At 50.0% G+C, this 22,408-nt stretch overlaps 1 protein-coding gene across 2 annotated transcripts in view; it reads right to left on the reverse strand.

Moving 5' to 3' along the window:
• The window catches only part of LOC123751049 (protein Skeletor, isoforms B/C), a 53,988-nt gene extending 33,782 nt beyond the window's left edge, over positions 1-20,206 (reverse strand). The window contains exon 1 of one of the 2 annotated variants that reach the window (XM_069309429.1): positions 20,089-20,206. In XM_069309429.1, coding sequence (XP_069165530.1) covers positions 20,089-20,119 — 31 coding nt within the window. In that variant the 5' untranslated portion in view covers positions 20,120-20,206. The remainder of the gene's footprint in view (positions 1-20,088) is intronic. The other variant, XM_069309430.1, reaches the window with a different exon arrangement.
• Between the last annotated feature and the right edge of the window lie 2,202 nt (positions 20,207-22,408).

Consider the following 22,408-nt stretch of genomic DNA (forward strand, 5'->3'; position numbering starts at 1 on the left):
GCGTGAAGGTGTTGTCTTGCCTGTACACTGAGATCACTGACACTGACAGTGGTCGCGTGAAGGTGTTGTCTTGCCTGTACACTGAGATCACTGGCACTGACAGTGGTTGCGTGAAGGTGTTGTCTTGCCTGTACACTGAGATCACTGGCACTGACAGTGGGCGCCTGAAGGTGTTGTCTTGCCTGTACACCGAGATCACTGGCACTGACAGTGGTTGCGTGAAGGTGTTGTCTTGCCTGTACACTGAGATCACTGGCACTGACAGTGGTTGCGTGAAGGTGTTGTCTTGCCTGTGTACCGAGATCACTGGCACTGACAGTGGTCGTGTGAAGGTGTTGTCTTGCCTGTACACTGAGATCACTGGCACTGACAGTGGGCGCGTGAAGGTGTTGTCTTGCCTGTACACTGAGATCACTGGCACTGACAGTGGTTGCGTGAAGGTATTGTCTTGCCTGTACACTGAGATCACTGGCACTGACAGTGGTTGCGTGAAGGTGTTGTCTTGCCTGTACACTGAGATCACTGGCACTGACAGTGGTCGCCTGAAGGTGTTGTCTTGCCTGTACACTGAGATCACTGGCACTGACAGTGGTTGCGTGAAGGTGTTGTCTTGCCTGTGTACCGAGATCACTGGCACTGACAGTGGTCGCGTGAAGGTGTTGTCTTGCCTGTACACTGAGATCACTGGCACTGACAGTGGGCGCGTGAAGGTGTTGTCTTGCCTGTACACTGAGATCACTGGCACTGACAGTGGTTGCGTGAAGGTGTTGTCTTGCCTGTACACTGAGATCACTGGCACTGACAGTGGTTGCGTGAAGGTGTTGTCTTGCCTGTACACTGAGATCACTGGCACTGACAGTGGGCGCGTGAAGGTGTTGTCTTGCCTGTACACTGAGATCACTGGCAGTGGTCGCGTGAAGGTGTTGTCTTGCCTGTACACTGAGATCACTGGCAGTGGTCGCGTGAAGACATAGACAACACCCGCCTCTAGCAAGGTGTTTACTGTGATGTCTGGAGAGTTCTTGGTGAGCAAGTTGGCGGTGTTCTTGCTCTTATTATTAACTCGACCGCGGGTGTCCGTAAGGGTCACGTTCCTATCAATAATGACGTTCAGGACTCTTGCCTCTGTTTTGTGGGCCGTGGAGAAGTTGTTGTAGAATATTTTAACGAGAGGGAGCAGTAATGTATTATTGGTTAACGAGAGGGAGCAGTAATGTATTACTGGTTAATGAGAGGGAGCAGTAATGTATTATTGGTTAACGAGAGGGAGCAGTAATGTATTATTGGTTAACGAGAGGGAGCAGTAATGTATTATTGGTTAACGAGAGGGAGCAGTAATGTATTACTGGTTAACGAGAGGGAGCAGTAATGTATTATTGGTTAACGAGAGGGAGCAGTAATGTATTACTGGTTAACGAGAGGGAGCAGTAATGTATTATTGGTTAACGAGCGGGAGCAGTAATGTATTACTGGTTAACGAGAGGGAGCAGTAATGTATTACTGGTTAATGAGAGGGAGCAGTAATGTATTATTGGTTAACGAGAGGGAGCAGTAATGTGTTATTGGTTAACGAGAGGGAGCAGTAATGTATTATTGGTTAACGAGAGGGAGCAGTAATGTATTACTGGTTAATGAGAGGGAGCAGTAATGTATTACTGGTTAATGAGAGGGAGCAGTAATGTATTATTGGTTAACGAGAGGGAGCAGTAATGTGTTATTGGTTAACGAGAGGGAGCAGTAATGTATTATTGGTTAACGAGAGGGAGCAGTAATGTATTATTGGTTAACGAGAGGGAGCGGTAATGTATTACTGGTTAACGAGAGGGAGCGGTAATGTATTACTGGTTAACGAGAGGGAGCAGTAATGTATTACTGGTTAACGAGAGGGAGCAGTAATGTATTACTGGTTAACGAGAGGGAGCAGTAATGTGTTATTGGTTAACGAGAGGGAGCAGCAATGTATTATTGGTTAACGAGAGGGAGCAGTAATGTATTATTGGTTAACGAGAGGGAGCAGTAATGTGTTACTGGTTAACGAGAGGGAGCAGTAATGTATTATTGGTTAACGAGAGGGAGCAGCAATGTATTATTGGGTGTTTAGTGTGGCACCATCGCCTCTCACCTTGTTAATGGTCTGTGACAGAGTAGCCTTTACTGACCACGACCTCTGCCTTACTCAACCACTTGGGCTGGACGGTAGAGCGACGGTCTCGCTTCATGCTGGTCGGCGTTCAATCCCCGACCGTCCAAGTGGTTGGGCACCATTCCTTCCCCCCGTCCCATCCCAAAGCCTTATCCTGACCCCTTCCCAGTGCTTATAGGCGTAATGGCTTGGCGTTTTCCCGTGATAGTTTCCTTCCGTCTGCCTTACCCCACACAGCTCCTATATAACATGTCTATAAGAAAAACTGCTGCCAAAATATACAGATAGATATATCACTTTCTTGTGATTTAATTATATGACAATTTTTTTTAGGCCATACAGTGGGATCGAACCTCAGATCCGTGGCCTGTGTGTCTGTGTCCTTAGGGAGGTTAGGGATGCGGGTTCGATCCTGTTTTATAGCCTCAATATCCTTATATATTATATAACAGGAACCACAGACATCCACACCGTATAGGAGGCCTCGAGCCAAGATTATTGCCGTAAATCACTTCAAATTACACTTATTGTTTGGTGCGTCAACAATTTCCAACTTTTCCTTATCAGTTACTACGGGCTCACCATAGCCCGTGCTACTTGCAACTTTGTTACAAGTAGTGAATCTTTAACAACAACATTACCAGTTAAAATATAACTATTAACACAGGACGTCATATCAATATTAGTAGTTGCTGTAGAATAGTTCTACTAGATAGCACTAATGGTAGATGTAATAGCATTAATGGTACTCAGAAAACCAGTAGAAGATGCGATGGTGAAGAAGATGTAGAAGAGGTGAGGATGCGAACCTGTGCACTTGGTTCTCCCAAGTATACGCCCTAACCGTCTGGACCAGGACATGCTAGAAGCAATGCCACCTGGGATTCAAGTGGTCCTCTAGGGGGTCCCGGGGCGTCCACTGGAACCCCAGAGTGTGAGGTCAGCTCCCTGGCTGTGGTCTAGGTGTTCCACCTGCAACGTTTCTCATCACAGTCACGGCTTCTACTGACTGTCTCGACTGATTCATTGATAAAGATTAAGCCACCCAAGAGGTGGCACGGACATGAATAGCCCGTAAGTAATTAATGGTAGTAGTATTAGAACTAGTGGTACTAGTACTAATGGTAGCAGTAGCAGCAGTAACACACTAACATCAGCAGTAGTAAGAGGAGCACAAGAAGAGATAATAGTAACACTGACAGCTATAATAAGAGATAATGATAGTGGCTTTAGGCATTGTATGTACTAGCTCTTATCTATAAAGCCAACAAACTTTGTAAAATCTCTTTATGTATGTACCTTTGCCTAAATAAAAATTATTATTATTATTATTATTATTATAATAACATAATGTGAAGCAAGAGTGTGTGGAGGAGGCAAGAGGGCCACACTCCACCACTCCACAAGTCACCTGCTAACAACTGTATGTGTGGCCACGTCTGTGGTAGACAATAATAATAATAATAATAATAATAATAATAATAATAATAATAATAATAATAAACTGCTAACAACTGTACTAGCGTGGCTCTCCCGCTCCGACCACTCACTCACAACGACACAAGGTGGACAGCTCCCGCCCCTCACACCCACCCACAAGACTCACAACGACACAAGGTGGACAGCTCCCGCCCCTCACACCCACCCACAAGACTCACAACGACACAAGGTGGACAGCTCCGGCCCCTCACACCCACCCACAAGACTCACAACGACACAAGGTGGACAGCTCCGGCCCCTCACACCCACCCACAAGACTCACAACGACACAAGGTGGACAGCTCCGGCCCCTCACACCCACCCACAAGACTCACAACGACACAAGGTGGACAGCTCCCGCCCCTCACACCCACCCACAAGACTCACAACGACACAAGGTGGACAGCTCCCGCCCCTCACACCCACCCACAAGACTCACAACGACACAAGGTGGACAGCTCCCGCCCCTCACACCCACCCACAAGACTCACAACGACACAAGGTGGACAGCTCCCGCCCCTCACACCCACCCACAAGACTCACAACGACACAAGGTGGACAGCTCCCGCCCCTCACACCCACCCACAAGACTCACAACGACACAAGGTGGACAGCTCCCGCCCCTCACACCCACCCACAAGACTCACAACGACACAAGGTGGACAGCTCCTACCCCTCACACCCACCCACAAGACTCACAACGACACAAGGTGGACAGCTCCCGCCCCTCACACCCACCCACAAGACTCACAACGACACAAGGTGGACAGCTCCCGCCCCTCACACCCACCCACAAGACTCACAACGACACAAGGTGGACAGCTCCCGCCCCTCACACCCACCCACAAGACTCACAACGACACAAGGTGGACAGCTCCCACCCCTCACACCCACCCACAAGACTCACAACGACACAAGGTGGACAGCTCCCGCCCCTCACACCCACCCACAAGACTCACAACGACACAAGGTGGACAGCTCCGGCCCCTCACACCCACCCACAAGACTCACAACGACACAAGGTGGACAGCTCCCGCCCCTCACACCCACCCACAAGACTCACAACGACACAAGGTGGACAGCTCCCGCCCCTCACACCCACCCACAAGACTCACAACGACACAAGGTGGACAGCTCCGGCCCCTCACACCCACCCACAAGACTCACAACGACACAAGGTGGACAGCTCCCGCCCCTCACACCCACCCACAAGACTCACAACGACACAAGGTGGACAGCTCCGGCCCCTCACACCCACCCACAAGACTCACAACGACACAAGGTGGACAGCTCCCGCCCCTCACACCCACCCACAAGACTCACAACGACACAAGGTGGACAGCTCCCGCCCCTCACACCCACCCACAAGACTCACAACGACACAAGGTGGACAGCTCCCGCCCCTCACACCCACCCACAAGACTCACAACGACACAAGGTGGACAGCTCCCGCCCCTCACACCCACCCACAAGACTCACAACGACACAAGGTGGACAGCTCCCGCCCCTCACACCCACCCACAAGACTCACAACGACACAAGGTGGACAGCTCCCGCCCCTCACACCCACCCACAAGACTCACAACGACACAAGGTGGACAGCTCCCGCCCCTCACACCCACCCACAAGACTCACAACGACACAAGGTGGACAGCTCCGGCCCCTCACACCCACCCACAAGACTCACAACGACACAAGGTGGACAGCTCCCGCCCCTCACACCCACCCACAAGACTCACAACGACACAAGGTGGACAGCTCCCGCCCCTCACACCCACCCACAAGACTCACAACGACACAAGGTGGACAGCTCCCGCCCCTCACACCCACCCACAAGACTCACAACGACACAAGGTGGACAGCTCCGGCCCCTCACACCCACCCACAAGACTCACAACGACACAAGGTGGACAGCTCCCGCCCCTCACACCCACCCACAAGACTCACAACGACACAAGGTGGACAGCTCCCGCCCCTCACACCCACCCACAAGACTCACAACGACACAAGGTGGACAGCTCCCGCCCCTCACACCCACCCACAAGACTCACAACGACACAAGGTGGACAGCTCCGGCCCCTCACACCCACCCACAAGACTCACAACGACACAAGGTGGACAGCTCCGGCCCCTCACACCCACCCACAAGACTCACAACGACACAAGGTGGACAGCTCCCGCCCCTCACACCCACCCACAAGACTCACAACGACACAAGGTGGACAGCTCCCGCCCCTCACACCCACCCACAAGACTCACAACGACACAAGGTGGACAGCTCCCGCCCCTCACACCCACCCACAAGACTCACAACGACACAAGGTGGACAGCTCCCGCCCCTCACACCCACCCACAAGACTCACAACGACACAAGGTGGACAGCTCCCGCCCCTCACACCCACCCACAAGACTCACAACGACACAAGGTGGACAGCTCCCGCCCCTCACACCCACCCACAAGACTCACAACGACACAAGGTGGACAGCTCCCGCCCCTCACACCCACCCACAAGACTCACAACGACACAAGGTGGACAGCTCCGGCCCCTCACACCCACCCACAAGACTCACAACGACACAAGGTGGACAGCTCCCGCCCCTCACACCCACCCACAAGACTCACAACGACACAAGGTGGACAGCTCCCGCCCCTCACACCCACCCACAAGACTCACAACGACACAAGGTGGACAGCTCCGGCCCCTCACACCCACCCACAAGACTCACAACGACACAAGGTGGACAGCTCCGGCCCCTCACACCCACCCACAAGACTCACAACGACACAAGGTGGACAGCTCCCGCCCCTCACACCCACCCACAAGACTCACAACGACACAAGGTGGACAGCTCCGGCCCCTCACACCCACCCACAAGACTCACAACGACACAAGGTGGACAGCTCCCGCCCCTCACACCCACCCACAAGACTCACAACGACACAAGGTGGACAGCTCCCGCCCCTCACACCCACCCACAAGACTCACAACGACACAAGGTGGACAGCTCCCGCCCCTCACACCCACCCACAAGACTCACAACGACACAAGGTGGACAGCTCCCGCCCCTCACACCCACCCACAAGACTCACAACGACACAAGGTGGACAGCTCCCGCCCCTCACACCCACCCACAAGACTCACAACGACACAAGGTGGACAGCTCCCGCCCCTCACACCCACCCACAAGACTCACAACGACACAAGGTGGACAGCTCCCGCCCCTCACACCCACCCACAAGACTCACAACGACACAAGGTGGACAGCTCCCGCCCCTCACACCCACCCACAAGACTCACAACGACACAAGGTGGACAGCTCCCGCCCCTCACACCCACCCACAAGACTCACAACGACACAAGGTGGACAGCTCCCGCCCCTCACACCCACCCACAAGACTCACAACGACACAAGGTGGACAGCTCCCGCCCCTCACACCCACCCACAAGACTCACAACGACACAAGGTGGACAGCTCCCGCCCCTCACACCCACCCACAAGACTCACAACGACACAAGGTGGACAGCTCCCGCCCCTCACACCCACCCACAAGACTCACAACGACACAAGGTGGACAGCTCCCGCCCCTCACACCCACCCACAAGACTCACAACGACACAAGGTGGACAGCTCCCACCCCTCACACCCACCCACAAGACTCACAACGACACAAGGTGGACAGCTCCCGCCCCTCACACCCACCCACAAGACTCACAACGACACAAGGTGGACAGCTCCCGCCCCTCACACCCACCCACAAGACTCACAACGACACAAGGTGGACAGCTCCCGCCCCTCACACCCACCCACAAGACTCACAACGACACAAGGTGGACAGCTCCCACCCCTCACACCCACCCACAAGACTCACAACGACACAAGGTGGACAGCTCCGGCCCCTCACACCCACCCACAAGACTCACAACGACACAAGGTGGACAGCTCCCGCCCCTCACACCCACCCACAAGACTCACAACGACACAAGGTGGACAGCTCCCGCCCCTCACACCCACCCACAAGACTCACAACGACACAAGGTGGACAGCTCCGGCCCCTCACACCCACCCACAAGACTCACAACGACACAAGGTGGACAGCTCCCGCCCCTCACACCAACCCACAAGACTCACAACGACACAAGGTGGACAGCTCCCGCCCCTCACACCCACCCACAAGACTCACAACGACACAAGGTGGACAGCTCCGGCCCCTCACACCCACCCACAAGACTCACAACGACACAAGGTGGACAGCTCCCGCCCCTCACACCCACCCACAAGACACATTATCACAACACAACTGACAAATCACAAGACAAATTACGAGGTTTCACAGTTATACGAAATAAATGTGAAAATTCTGTTGCCATAGAAACATGTCAACAATTTAGACACAGAAATTACAGTTGCGTGATGCATGAAGTGAACAAATCCACAAGGGCCGTGACAAGGATTCGAACCTGATTCGATTCGTAGCTCAGTCGACTAAGGCAGCGTCTGGGGTGCTCTCGGACGCAGGTTCGAATCCTCGTCACGGCCCTTGTGGATTTGTAACATGTAAACAACTTGCTTAATGGCGAGTTAGTTATACATTTTCCCCATGCAGGCGTTCAGCTTACTTGTAGTTACAGATTGTTTATAAAGTTACTTCTAGTTACTTTCATCCTTGGTTCATTACCCGCCTCTCCCTCTCAATGGCTAGTGCAGGAGCAGGACTTGCTAGACACTGGCTGGGTAAGAGTACCTCACGGTACTGTCCGAGGGAGCCGGTCGGCCGAGCGGACAGCACGCTGGATTTGTGATCCTGTGGTCCTGGGTTCGATCCCAGGCGCCGGCGAGAAACATTGGGCAGAGTTTCTTTCACCCTATGCCCCTGTTACCTAGCAGTTAAATAGGTACCTGGGTGTTAGTCAGCTGTCACGGGCTGCTTCCTGGGGGTGGAGGCCTGGTCGAGGACCGGGCCGCGGGGACACTAAAAAGCCCCGAAATCATCTCAAGATAACCTCAAGATAACGGACAAGACAAGGTCAGTCAGGGTGTATAGCAGCGTCCCTGCCGGAGGGAATGACCAGGTACACCGCAGTGGACGACGGTGAGGGGGACTCTGGTGGGAGGTGGGGAGAGTGCTGTCAGAGGGGGATTCAGTGTGGGGAAAGGAGGTGGGTAGGGGTTGACCAGTGGGGAAGGGAGGGTGGGGAGGTTATAAGTGGGAGGGGGTTATCAGGGCAGAGAGACTTTCACTGGTGGGGGTGAAGGGAGGTGGGGTTTACGACGTGTGGGAGGAGGGGGTGTAGAGTCGACCTGCAGGAACACCACCACCCACACCACCATCACCGCCCACACCACCATCACCACCACCCACACCACTGTCACCACCTCCCACACCACCGTCACCACCACCCACACCACCATCACCGCCCACACCACCATCACCACCTCCCACACCACCATCACCGCCCACACCACCATCACCGCCCACACCACTGTCACCACCTCCCACACCACTGTCACCACCTCCCACACCACCATCACCGCCCACACCACCGTCACCACCGCCCACACCACCATCACCGCCCACACCACCATCACCACCACCCACACCACCATCACCACCATCACCGCCCACACCACCATCACCACCTCCCACACCACCATCACCACCTCCCACACCACCATCACCGCCCACACCACCGTCACCACCACCCACACCACCATCACCGCCCACACCACCGTCACCACCACCATCACCGCCCACACCACCGTCACCACCACCCACACCACCATCACCGCCCACACCACCGTCACCACCTCCCACACCACCATCACCGCCCACACCACCGTCACCACCACCCACACCACCGTCACCACCCACACCACCGTCACCACCACCCACACCACCATCACCGCCCACACCACCATCACCACCCACACCACCTCAGGAGACAAGTAGAGGCAAGAGATGTGTTAAAAAGTTAACAGTAGTTTCGTGTTGGTCAACGTCACCAGAGTCAGATGAGATTACAATTTGGATATAAATTGGCTAAGTTTAGATTTAGGAAAGACCTGGGTAAACACTGGTTCGGTAAAAGGTTTACCGATTTGTGGAAACAATTACCGCCTAGCATAATAGAAGTAGGATCCCTCGATTGTTTCAAGCGTAGGTTAGACTGAATGGAATTGGGTGGATATAAATAGGAGCTGCCTCGTATGGTCCAATAGGCCTTCTGCAGTTACCTTTATTCTTCTGATCATAAGAGCTCCCGCGTACAGTCCTCTTACGACTGACAAATAAAGTCCACTGCGGGATCACCATAGCCCGTGCTGCTTGGAACTTTTTGTTCCAGGTAGCGAATCTTAGACAACAACAACAGCGACTGACAAACACTTACCCAGAGCACCCGACTTAAACCCGCGTCTCTATAGACATATCATTGACACACTAATCAATATGCCTCACTTAGGCCAAACTTTAAAACAAGATTATATATACTGTAGTAATTGTGTATTTGTATTATGCAGTACCAAATATTGGAGGAATAGGTCCATTGAGACGCTGTCAACCTGTCCCCAGGCCAGGAGTGTGCAAGGTGAGGTTGGTGCGTGACCAGCGGGTCCTCACCTGGTGGCCAGCGGGTCCTCACCTGGTGGCCAGCGGGTCCTCACCTGGTGGCCAGGGGGTCCTCACCTGGTGGCCAGCGGGTCCTCACCTGGTGGCCAGCGGGTCCTCACCTGGTGGCCAGCGGGTCCTCACCTGGTGGCCAGGGGGTCCTCACCTGGTGGCCAGGGGGTCCTCACCTGGTGGCCAGGGGGTCCTCACCTGGTGGCCAGCGGGTCCTCACCTGGTGGCCAGCGGGTCCTCACCTGGTGGCCAGGGGGTCCTCACCTGGTGGCCAGCGGGTCCTCACCTGGTGGCCAGCGGGTCCTCACCTGGTGGCCAGCGGGTCCTCACCTGGTGGCCAGCGGGTCCTCACCTGGTGGCCAGCGGGTCCTCACCTGGTGGCCAGCGGGTCCTCACCTGGTGGCCAGCGGGTCCTCACCTGGTGGCCAGCGGGTCCTCACCTGGTGGCCAGCGGGTCCTCACCTGGTGGCCAGCGGGTCCTCACCTGGTGGCCAGCGGGTCCTCACCTGGTGGCCAGCGGGTCCTCACCTGGTGGCCAGCGGGTCCTCACCTGGTGGCCAGCGGGTCCTCACCTTAGTACTCATAACAATCGTTCTTTTTGCGCCGGTGTTAATTTGACTGAACTACTACAATGTTTACGCATTAAAATAATGGTGTATTGGAAGAACAAGTTGTCCTGTTACCACCTGGAGACACACAGCACGGTGGCTGAGTGGACAACACGCTGGTCACGTAATCCTGTGGTCCGGTGTTCGATCGAGAAACAATAGGCAGACTTTCTTTTACCCTGATGCTCCTGTTACCTAGCAGTAACAATACTAAGCAGTACTTACCTAAGCAGTACCTAGCAGCTGAAATAGAGGGAATACAGAGAACATATACGGCACGCATAGACGAGATAAAACACCTAAATTATTGGGATCGTCTCAAAGCTCTCCAAATGTACTCTCTAGAAAGGAGACGAGAGAGATACCAAATAATATACACCTGGAAAATACTGGAGGGTCAGGTCCCAAATCTACACAGTAAAATAACAACGTACTGGAGTGAACGATATGGAAGAAAATGCAAGATTGAACCTGTGAAGAGCAGAGGTGCCATAGGCACAATCAGAGAGCACTGTATAAACATCAGGGGTCCGCGGTTGTTCAACGTCCTCCCAGCGAGCATAAGAAATATTGCCGGAACAACCGTGGACATCTTCAAGAGAAAACTGGACGGTTTTCTAAGAGAAGTTCCGGATCAGCCGGGCTGTGGTGGGTACGTGGCCCTGCGGGCCGCTCCAAGCAACAGCCTGGTGGACCAAACTCTCACAAGTCGAGCCTGGCCTCGGGCCGGGCTTGGGGAGTAGAAGAACTCCCAGAACCCCATCAACCAGGTATCAACCAGGTATCAACCAAGTAAATAGGTACCTGGGAGTTAGACAGCTGTTACGGAGATGCTTCCTGGGTGTGTGTGGAAAAAAAATTAGTAGTTAGTAACAGTTGATTGACAGTTGAGAGGCGGGCCGAAAGAGCAGAGCTCAACCCCCGCAAGCACAACTAGGAGAGTACATCTGTGGTGCCCTAAATTTCCAGCACCTTCCTCGGGTGTAATTATTCCTCGGGTGTAATTATTCCTCGGGTGTAATTTCCAGCACCTTCCTCGGGTGTAATTATTCCTCGGGTGTAATTATTCCTCGGGTGTAATTTCCAGCACCTTCCTCGGGTGTAATTATTCCTCGGGTGTAATTATTCCTCGGGTGTAATTTCCAGCACCTTCCTCGGGTGTAATTTCCAGCACCTTCCTCGGGTGTAATTTCCAGCACCTTCCTCGGGTGTAATTAATGTTTATTTACGACGTCAGTCACCATTAACGGGTGCGGTGGTGAGGCAGCACAAAGTGGGCGTTGATTGGGTGCGGTGGTGAGGCAGCACAAAGTGGGCGTTGATTGGGTGCGGTGGTGAGGCAGCACAAAGTGGGCGTTGATTGGGTAACCATGTACTTGGTGGTCTCCGGCCTCGGTAATGGTGATTCGAGATGGTTGGGTGATCAGAATGGTATAGTTGGAGAAGGAATGTATGCCACGGTGGGAATGATTGATGTACGTTGACTAGACCACACACTAGAAGTTGAAGGGACGACGACGTTTCGGCGTCGACTTGAGAATGGTCCAGGACGGACCGAAACGTCGTCGTCCCTTCAACTTCTAGTGTGTGGTCTGGTCAACATACTTCAGCCACGTTATTGTGACTCATCGCCTGCACTGATGTACGTGTACATATACACCACAAATGGCATTGTACAAGAAAATATACACCTGAATTAGAGATACTTAAAAAGGTCTCCTCGAATGCCCTTGTGTTCCTTGCACCTAGTGTATGGGTCCACTAATATTACACATTATACGTAGCGTATAAACAGGTGGCAATATATGACAATAAACACGTGTATACAGGTGTCTAACAAGGCTCTCTCAGGTACTCTATAGTCTTCCCTCTATGGTGAAGGGTTCACACTAAGGCAACTTGAGGTGCTTTCACTTATAAATATTTTTAGAGACGTTAAATTACGAAACTGACATTGAATGGTTAAGGTAACTATAAACTATTCACTTCACCAGTTCCTATTGCCTTCCCACCAGGGGCCTCGTAGCCTGGTGGATAGCGCGCAGGACTCGTAATTCTGTGGCGCGGGTTCGATTCCCGCACGAGGCGGAAACAAATGGGCAAAAGTTTCTTTCACCCTGAATGCCCCTGTTACCTAGCAGTAAATAGGTACCTGGGTGTTAGTCAGCTGTCACGGGCTGCTTCCTGGGGGTGGAGGCCTGGTCGAGGACCGGGCCGCGGGGACACTAAAAGCCCCGAAATCAACTCAAGATAACCTCAAGATAACCTCCCCTCACTGTGTTCTCTAACATCCCTTCTTCTCCTCCTTACCTTTCTTCTATCTCCTACACTCACCATCCACATTATACCTCTCACCTCCCCCCCCCCCCCAGGGCAGAAGTAACTGATCTTGCTATTGGCAGTTCCCACCGCTGCCACCAGTCATTAGCTCCCCACCGCTGCCACCAGTCATTAGCTCCCCACCGCTGCCACCAGTCATTAGCTCCCCACCGCTGCCACCAGTCATTAGCTCCCCACCGCTGCCACCTGTCATTAGCTCCCCACCGCTGCCACCAGTCATTAGCTCCCCACCGCTGCCACCAGTCATTAGCTCCCCACCGCTGCCACCAATCATAGAAACCAGGTAACACATTTCTACCAGTTCAACCATAGGCGAGACTGGATCGCGGGATCTCACCCCATTCACCGCTTCTACCACACATCAGACCTGTGCAGATGATTTACAGGAAGGGATAGTGAGAGAAGGACAGGTTAGGAGAGGAAGAGGAGTCACTAAGTAACTTGTGTTGATGTCCTTCGACAATACAGGAAATCCATGACACTTGCCCCTTCACCTTGTGCTCCTCCTCGTACCCTTCCCCGTACTTCTTACCCTACTAATTATCTTCCTACGGTTTATGGGCTCCTAGTCAAGGACGGCATTTTCCTCGACCACATAATTGGCCTTTTGTCTCCAGACGACACGCATACACTTACACTCTCACACATGCACACGTGTGCTCGATCCTGCAGGCACTAATAGGCGAGTGCACCTTCCTTTCATGCTCTTTACCATAATACTTCTCTTCCATCAATGCATTTATTTAACTTGATCTTCCCTTCTCTCTATTCCCTCACCTCCTCCCTACCATTTCTCCTCTCTTCCTTTGAGTCTTAAAATCTCTAATATCTTTTTTCTTCTTTTCAATTCTCCAAGGTTATGGCTCATTATATATCCTCACATGTTGCCCATTGTTGGCCTCGAGTCTCTTGTCTCCCCAACACACTCCGCCTTTCTTTTCCCCACCTGTACCTCTCTCTCTCCCTTCCTCTCCCCCCCTCCCTGCCTCCACCTCCCTCCCCTCCTCTCGATCGCTCATCCCTACCTGTCCTTTGACCCACCGTCCACCCCCTAGCCTGCAACTTGTGCTCTCTTTGGTTATCTTTCCTGCTATCCTCCTAATCCCAGTGACAACCCACCTATGTAATGGGGTGGCGGGAGACAGACCATATAAGGTGGTGGTGAACACAGACCTTATCAGGGGACGACGGGGACAGGTTGCCAGGCGTCTGGGCCAGCTAGACAAGTCAACAGGTACCGTTGGCAGGATCAGGTGGTGAATATTGGGTGGATAACAGATGGGGGATGGAGGGGGTGGGATGTAGGGGAAGGGTTAAGAAGAGGTACACGAGCGTTGGGGTGGTGGGGTGAGCGGCCCTGACCTCTGACCCCCCACTCCTCCTGCCCCTTCCTATCCTTCTGAAGACAATAGTCATAAAATAAAATTAAGAATATTCTTCGCCTGGCATCCATTTGAGAGGTTATCTTGAGGTTATCTTGAGATGATTTCGGGGCTTTAGTGTCCCCGCGGCCCGGTCCTCGACCAGGCCTCCACCCCCAGGAAGCAGCCCGTGACAGCTGACTAACTCCCAGGTACCTATTTACTGCTAGGTAACAGGGGCATTCAGGGTGAAAGAAACTTTGCCCATTTGTTTCTGCCTCGTGCGGGAATCGAACCCGCGCCACAGAATTACGAGTCCTGCGCGCTATCCACCAGGCTACGAGGTCCCTAGGGAGAGGGAGCGCCTCTGGTTTATAACTTGATACCTGCTTGATACTCACTACTCACACTAATTGGACCAAAGACCCAAAGCTCAGCCCCCGTAAGCACAACTAGGTAAGTACATACACATAGAACCTGCCCCCTAAAATCCAAATCAAAAGGATATCATCAGCAGCATATGCGAGGCTGGCTAACATAAATACTGTCTTCAGAAATTTGTGTAAGGAATCATTCAGAACCTTGTATACCACATATGTCAGACCAATGCTGGTGTATGCGGCTCCGGCGTGGAATCTATATCTAACAAAGCACAAGGCGAAGTTGGAAAGGTTCAAAGTTATGCCACCAGACTAGTGCCAGAACTATGAGTTATGAGGCAAGGCAACATGAATTGAACCTCAACTCGCTGAAGACAAAAGAGTTAGGGGGGGGGACATGATTACCAGTCGAGCCTGGCCTCAGACTGGAGGCCAGGCTCGGGAGCAGCGCTCCCAAAACCCTCTCCAGGTATGCTGCAGGCATACCACATATACAAGGGGACACAGGTGGAATCTAAAGTGCCCAAATGAGCCAAGGAAATATTAGACACACTTTTGTTCAGTGTCAGAGTAGTTAACAGGTGGAATGCATTAGGCAGTGATGTGGTGGAGGCTGACTCCATACACAGTTTCAAATATAAATTTGATAAGAATTCAATAGACTCAGGGGACCTAAACAGCTGGGACCAAAGAGCTGAAGCTCAACCCCTGCAAGCAGAATTAGATGAGTAGACACAAGTCTGAGTGACACAGAGTAACAAGAGGACTCCCCTAACGACCTATCTGAGGACTCGTACCATTGCTGGTGGTTGTCAGGGACCAGCAGGTGGTAAATACTGAGAGCAGTTGCAACACGGGACCACTACAAGTCTCCACAAAACCTAAGCACACTGCAGAGTTGGCTGCAGAAGTGGCTACAGGACTTCAAAAGTAGTGAATGCCATGTTATAGAGATATGTTCATGGGGGCATGATACAAGGGTAACACATTCCAGAAGGAACTAGACCAGCCAACCCATCCTCCTGTGTAGATAGTACTTTTTATAACTATATGCACCATAGTACAAAGATTGGCGTACGTAGCAATTAGATAGTACAATTTTGTACTATTCACTTTATAGTCCGAAAAAATGAAGCTAAAAAACTAACTTAAATATTCATAGGCCTAGCATAGTACACATGTGTACTATATTAGGCCTCCGATAGCGTGTATTAGGCCTAGGAAAGTTAGGTTAGTTTAATTTGTCTTTGCAACATAAGTAGAAAATCCTTTTCCAGTTTGTCCAAATTCAATAGTACCAATTTCTACTTTCTAATTGTGTTGTAGGTGGGTATATGTACTCTGGTCCTCATCCTTCCTACAAGTACTCTCAAAACAGGAGGATAGGCTGTATAATAGGACTTTTGAGTAGATATAAGACTAGATATAACACTTTTGAGTAGATATGACTAGATATAACACTTTTGAGTAGATATAAGACTAGATATAACACTTTTGAGTAGATATGACTAGATATAACACTTTCGAGTAGATATAACACTTTCGAGTAGATATAACACTTTCGAGTAGATGTAAGACTAACTCTTACCTCGCAGGAACAACTAATTCAAATGTTATCAACCTCAATAACGAGGTAGTCATACCACCGTGGCTTACACCACCTACGTGAGACCAGTCCTTGAATATACAGACCCAGCAAGGGATCCGCATCTCAAAAACCACACAAGGAAACCCTGCCACGGGACTAGTCCCGGAACTACAGGGGATGGAATACAAGTAAAGGCTGATGGAGCTGGACCAAACGATACAAGAGAAGAGAGGAGACATGGTAGAGATATATACAATAATTTGGGTAATTGACGTTGTGGAAGAGAAGTAAATGCTTGCAATTAGTAGAACGAGGATAGATGGAAGCAAGAGATGTGGGAAAATAGAACAAAGATAATGAAAATGGACTGAAGGGAACTATCAGGGGAGGAAAGCACCAAGCCATTATGACTATATAGCACTGGGAAGGGGTCAGGATAAGGATTTGGGATGGGACCGGGGGGAAGAGGAATGGTGCCCAACCACTTGGACGGTCGGGGATTGAACGCCGACCTGCATGAAGCAAGACATGTCTTGCAAGTTGGTGTCTTCCAAGAGGAAGACACCAACTACCATCACAACTGTAAAACACATCACAGAATACAGGCAGTTCTGTAGTCTTAGGGAAGGTGGGAAAGCCAGATTTAAGAGTTCAAACTCAAATTTGAAAACACAAATAATTACATAGAATTAAGTGACCACACTAGAAATAAGGGTGAAATAGAGGGGACATGATCCAGACATACAAGTTCTCGGGGTATCGCTGAAATAGATGATGTTAAGGATGATCAACAACATAAGGAGAAGACAATCATAGAGGCTGGACCCTGGGAGGAGCCAGAGTGTACGGCCAGCCAGCAGTTGGAGCCAACTAGAAGACTATATTAGATATGACGTCTTAATTAACCTAAGACAATATTGTACATTTGCCCCAACAAAAGGTTTGGAAGAGACAGTACCAGTTGAACCTTTCATTACCCTCGTCACTATGATAAACAAGACCTAACATTACTAATGACTGAATGATATTTAGAAGATATGAGAGTGTCCGCTAATTGGTAATTAGTAACCACAATTTACATAAAAAACAAACAGCTTGTTTCAGAGAAGAACCGTGCGCGCTCGGCCCGGGAAGGAAAGAAAGAACATCGTACAATACTCGGGCAAGTTGACGCACCAGTGACCTGGATCACATCCTGGAGGAGAACCCGACCGTCCAGCAAGATGAGTGGTGCGGACCAGGAGAAACTCCAGGGGCCAGATTCATGAAAACAGGTACGCAAGCACTTACGAACCTGTACATCTTTTCTCAATCTTTGGCGGCTTTGTTTCTAATTATTAAACAGTTAATGAGCTCCGAAGCACCAGGAGGCTGTTTATAACAATAACAACAGTTGAATGGGAAGTTTTCATGCTTGTAAACTGTTTAATAAATGTAACCAAAGCCGTCAAAGATAGAGGAAAGATGTACACGTTCGTAAGTGCTTGCGTAAGTGCTTTCTTGAATCTGTCCTCAGGGCACAACCGCCGCTCAGCGCACATTACAAATACTTATTTAAGTGAGGGCACGGTACTTGAGATGAATCACTGCACCAAGCACTGCACTTTCCAAGTGAAATGGAGAGTTGTGTGTATTTCTTACTTACCTATCAACACCTTGGGTGATTGAGATCTAGCTTACGGGCCCCGCCTCTGAGTGCCTGACACTTGGCTCAGGAGTCGTCAAGCACTTAAATGTCCACTTACAAAACCTTAGTTTGCATTCACTAAACAGCTGGAAGAGCACCTAAACGCTACCATGTTCTCTGTAACAATAATCTTGGCATGCGAATTTTCGAAGCTCTTAAACGTTTTAAGAGCTGAACCACCATAATCGAAGAATGATGTACAGGTTTCGTAAGTGAACAGGTAAATGTTTGATGAATATGGGCCTTGATGCACGTATATCTGCCGACATCTTACAGGTCACCACACACGCTCATAGGACTGTGCTAGACAACAGTATCTTACACAAGCCAGCTTGCAGTTATTAAACCTGCACTCTGCATTTTTAAGGGTATCTATTATGTTAAGTATGTCACCTATGCACATATTTAATAAGTCAATATTGACTTATTAAATTTGCGAGAACGGGTTGCTATATGACTCTTACATGTCTCTCAACTATTTACGCATTCCACCTCTGTTTTATTGTCCAAGTCGTCTACCTCTCAGCATCTTGTACATTGTGATCATGTCTCCCCTGGTCCTTTTGTGTTCTGTTATTGTTACGATAAACTCTCGTAACCTGTCTTCATAACTCAGTTCCTTTGCTTCTGGCACAAGTTAGTGTGGGAAAAAAATTAGTTAGACGTTAGTAACAGTTGACTGATTGATAGTTGAGAGGCGGGACGAAAGAGCAGAGCTCAACCCCCGCAAGCACAACTAGGTTAATACTAGGTGAATACTTTCTCAGATTCTTGAAGCTACGCCCCTCTGCTCTAGTGTCCTTCGAGGACCTACTCCTCAGTTACATTACACTTGCTGGACTTAATAAACTCTAGCAACCACTTGCCAGCTGACGCCTGCTGCCGAGTCAACACAGTATAATACAGGAGGAGGTGGAGATAAGATAAGGTCAGGCGTACAACAAACAAGAACAAACACAATAAAACCATAAGCAGCAGGAGGCAAAATAGCAACAGAAACAAACAGAACCTAAAGTAATAAAAAGCCCCCATAACAATAAAAGCAAGTCAACCGCAGTAACAACAAAAGCATCGCAACATGAGACATAAAACAACAAAAGCAGAAACCAGAAGACGAAAGCCAAACCCTTGTGTGAGGAATAGTCAAACAGCTCATCAAACGCTTAATACAAATACTTCCATCATATATATTCTTATCCTACTGGTCTCAATAGCGCAGTGATTTCAACGACCGGAATGTACTAATCCTAATTGAATTCTGAAATGAGAGAGAGGGGGGGGGGGGACAGTTCCCCACGGAGTGAACATTCTCCACCTCCCTCACTCTCTCTCATCTTGACCTAACACAACAACCCACCCATCTAACAGTACAAAACATTTTAATATTGTCATCAACAACTCAGCCAAGCCTCCGTAAGTACGGTACAGTCTACACATGTGCATGTGGCCTTCCCGTATACCTTCCCTGGCACACTCCATTAGATAACATTGTTTACGCTCTCCGACACATTGAGAAAAAAAACGGCATTGTGCATTTACAGTGATGTGAACGGTATAAAAACTTGCCTTACAAGATATTGTAACGTAACTTTAAAATATAATATATTTAACCCCTTCACATTCGGTGAAAGTTATTGTCGCTGCATTTCTTATTGACAAACAGCAGAGGTCGACGTGCTGCTACCCTGTAATACAAGACTTAGTATTACATGGAATTACGAAAGACTTACTGCAGTCCAAAAAATCAAATATGTACGAATTAACAGCTCGTAGTTATTTTTTACGCTCGAAAAATGTGTTGTCTCTACAACCAGAGGTTAACCATCTTCTGAAAAACAGAGTTTAGGTAGAAATTTGATAAGAAATAAGAGGCGGTCACTTACCCAGCAGAAAGAAGATTGGCCAAGACACCATCGCTCCTGCTGCCTCGCCTGACACCACAACACTGAGCCACACTCGCCAGGCAGCCCGCCTTATATAGCCTCGCTGGCCAGCCGCCGCCCACCCCTCTGACAGACTATTCTCAAGCTAAATGATCTAGCGCCGTTCACTGCTCGGTTATTTCCGTTTCGTTTCATGGTAGAAAACCCTGTGGCAGCCTTTCAGGAAGTGTGGAGGTTGTTGCGTAGTTGGGTAATATACACACATATATATATATATATACCTTAGAAGGTTGGGGCGTCTGGCAGCCTGCGCCTGTCAGGGAATTATTCTGCTGGCGCCCACCCAAGATTCCCCAGAATGATACATACTATTATTTTATTATACATGTCCATCGATATCTAAGCTATATATATATGCAGCAAACGTATATTCTTGCTGCATTTATTACTGATCCCAATTTGCGATACCTGGGAGCCGTTTACACCATATTCAAGTCCAGAATATACGACTTGTAATTTAAATATATCGTTGTGACGTTGTCTGGTAGCGGGACTTACCCCGGTAAGTCAGGGCGATTTCACTTGCTTGAAGAGATTCTCCATTCACCGTGGGCAGCCACCAGGAGGGAGCGTGCCTCAGCAAGAGAAAGACGGAAAATAAGAGAGAGGTGTTGACAGATGAAAGGGCAGCCATTATAACAGTCCTAGAGAAAGGTGATCAGGGAGGGAGGGAGAGGGGGGTGGCGGGGAGGTGGGGCATTGAGGACACGAAGATACTGATAAAGAAAGAAGTGAAGCAGAAGAGTGTCCTTGTCATTTCAGCGAGTGGGAGACTATGGGCACTGAGCTCGGTGGTGTGTCCTTGTGTAGTCAGTTCTGCCAAGCACCAGTCATTGACCTCTTGAGGCTACTGCGCCTTTAATATACAATCATTCACAGGTGAAACAGTAGCTCACAATACACACATGTAACAGTAGCCCACAATACACACATGTAACAGTAGCCCACAATACACACATGTAACAGTAGCCCACAATACACACATGTAACAGTAGCCCACAATACACACATGTAACAGTAGCCCACAATACACACATGTAACAGTAGCCCACAATACACACATGTAACAGTAGCTCACAATACACACACGTAACACAGCAGCTCACAACACACACGTAACACATCAGCTCACAATACACACACGTAACACAGCAGCTCACAATACACACACGTAACACAGCAGCTCACAATACACACATGTAACACAGCAGCTCACAATACACACACGTAACACAGCAGCTCACAATACACACACGTAACACAGCAGCTCACAATACACACACGTAACACAGCAGCTCAATACACACACGTAACACAGCAGCTCACAATACACACACGTAACACAGCAGCTCACAATACACACACATAACACAGCAGCTCACAATACACACACATAACACAGCAGCTCACAATACACACACGTAACACAGCAGCTCACAATACACACACGTAACACAGCAGCTCACAATACACACATGTAACACAGCAGCTCACAATACACACACGTAACACAGCAGCTCACAATACACACACATAACACAGCAGCTCACAATACACACACATAACACTGCAGCTCACAATACACACACGTAACACAGCAGCTCACAATACACACACGTAACACAGCAGCTCACAATACACACACGTAACACTGCAGCTCACAATACCCACACGTAACACAGCAGCTCACAATACACACACGTAACACAGCAGCTCACAATACACACACGTAACACAGCAGCTCACAATACACACACGTAACACTGCAGCTCACAATACACACACATACCACAGCAGCTCACAATACACACACGTAGCACAGCAGCTCACAATACACACACGTGTAACACAGCAGCTCACAATACACACACGTGTAACACAGCAGCTCACAATACACACACGTGTAACACAGCAGCTCACAATACACACACGTGTAACACAGCAGCTCACAATTCACACACGTAACACAGCAGCTCACAATACACACACGTAACACAGCAGCTCACAATACACACACGTAACACAGCAGCTCACAATACACACACGTAACACAGCAGCTCACAATACACACACGTAACACTGCAGCTCACAATACCCACACGTAACACAGCAGCTCACAATACACACACGTAACACAGCAGCTCACAATACACACACGTAACACAGCAGCTCACAATACACACACGTAACACTGCAGCTCACAATACACACACATACCACAGCAGCTCACAATACACACACGTAGCACAGCAGCTCACAA

Source organism: Procambarus clarkii, chromosome 65, assembly GCF_040958095.1.
Source record: "Procambarus clarkii isolate CNS0578487 chromosome 65, FALCON_Pclarkii_2.0, whole genome shotgun sequence".
NCBI lineage: Eukaryota > Metazoa > Arthropoda > Malacostraca > Decapoda > Cambaridae > Procambarus > Procambarus clarkii.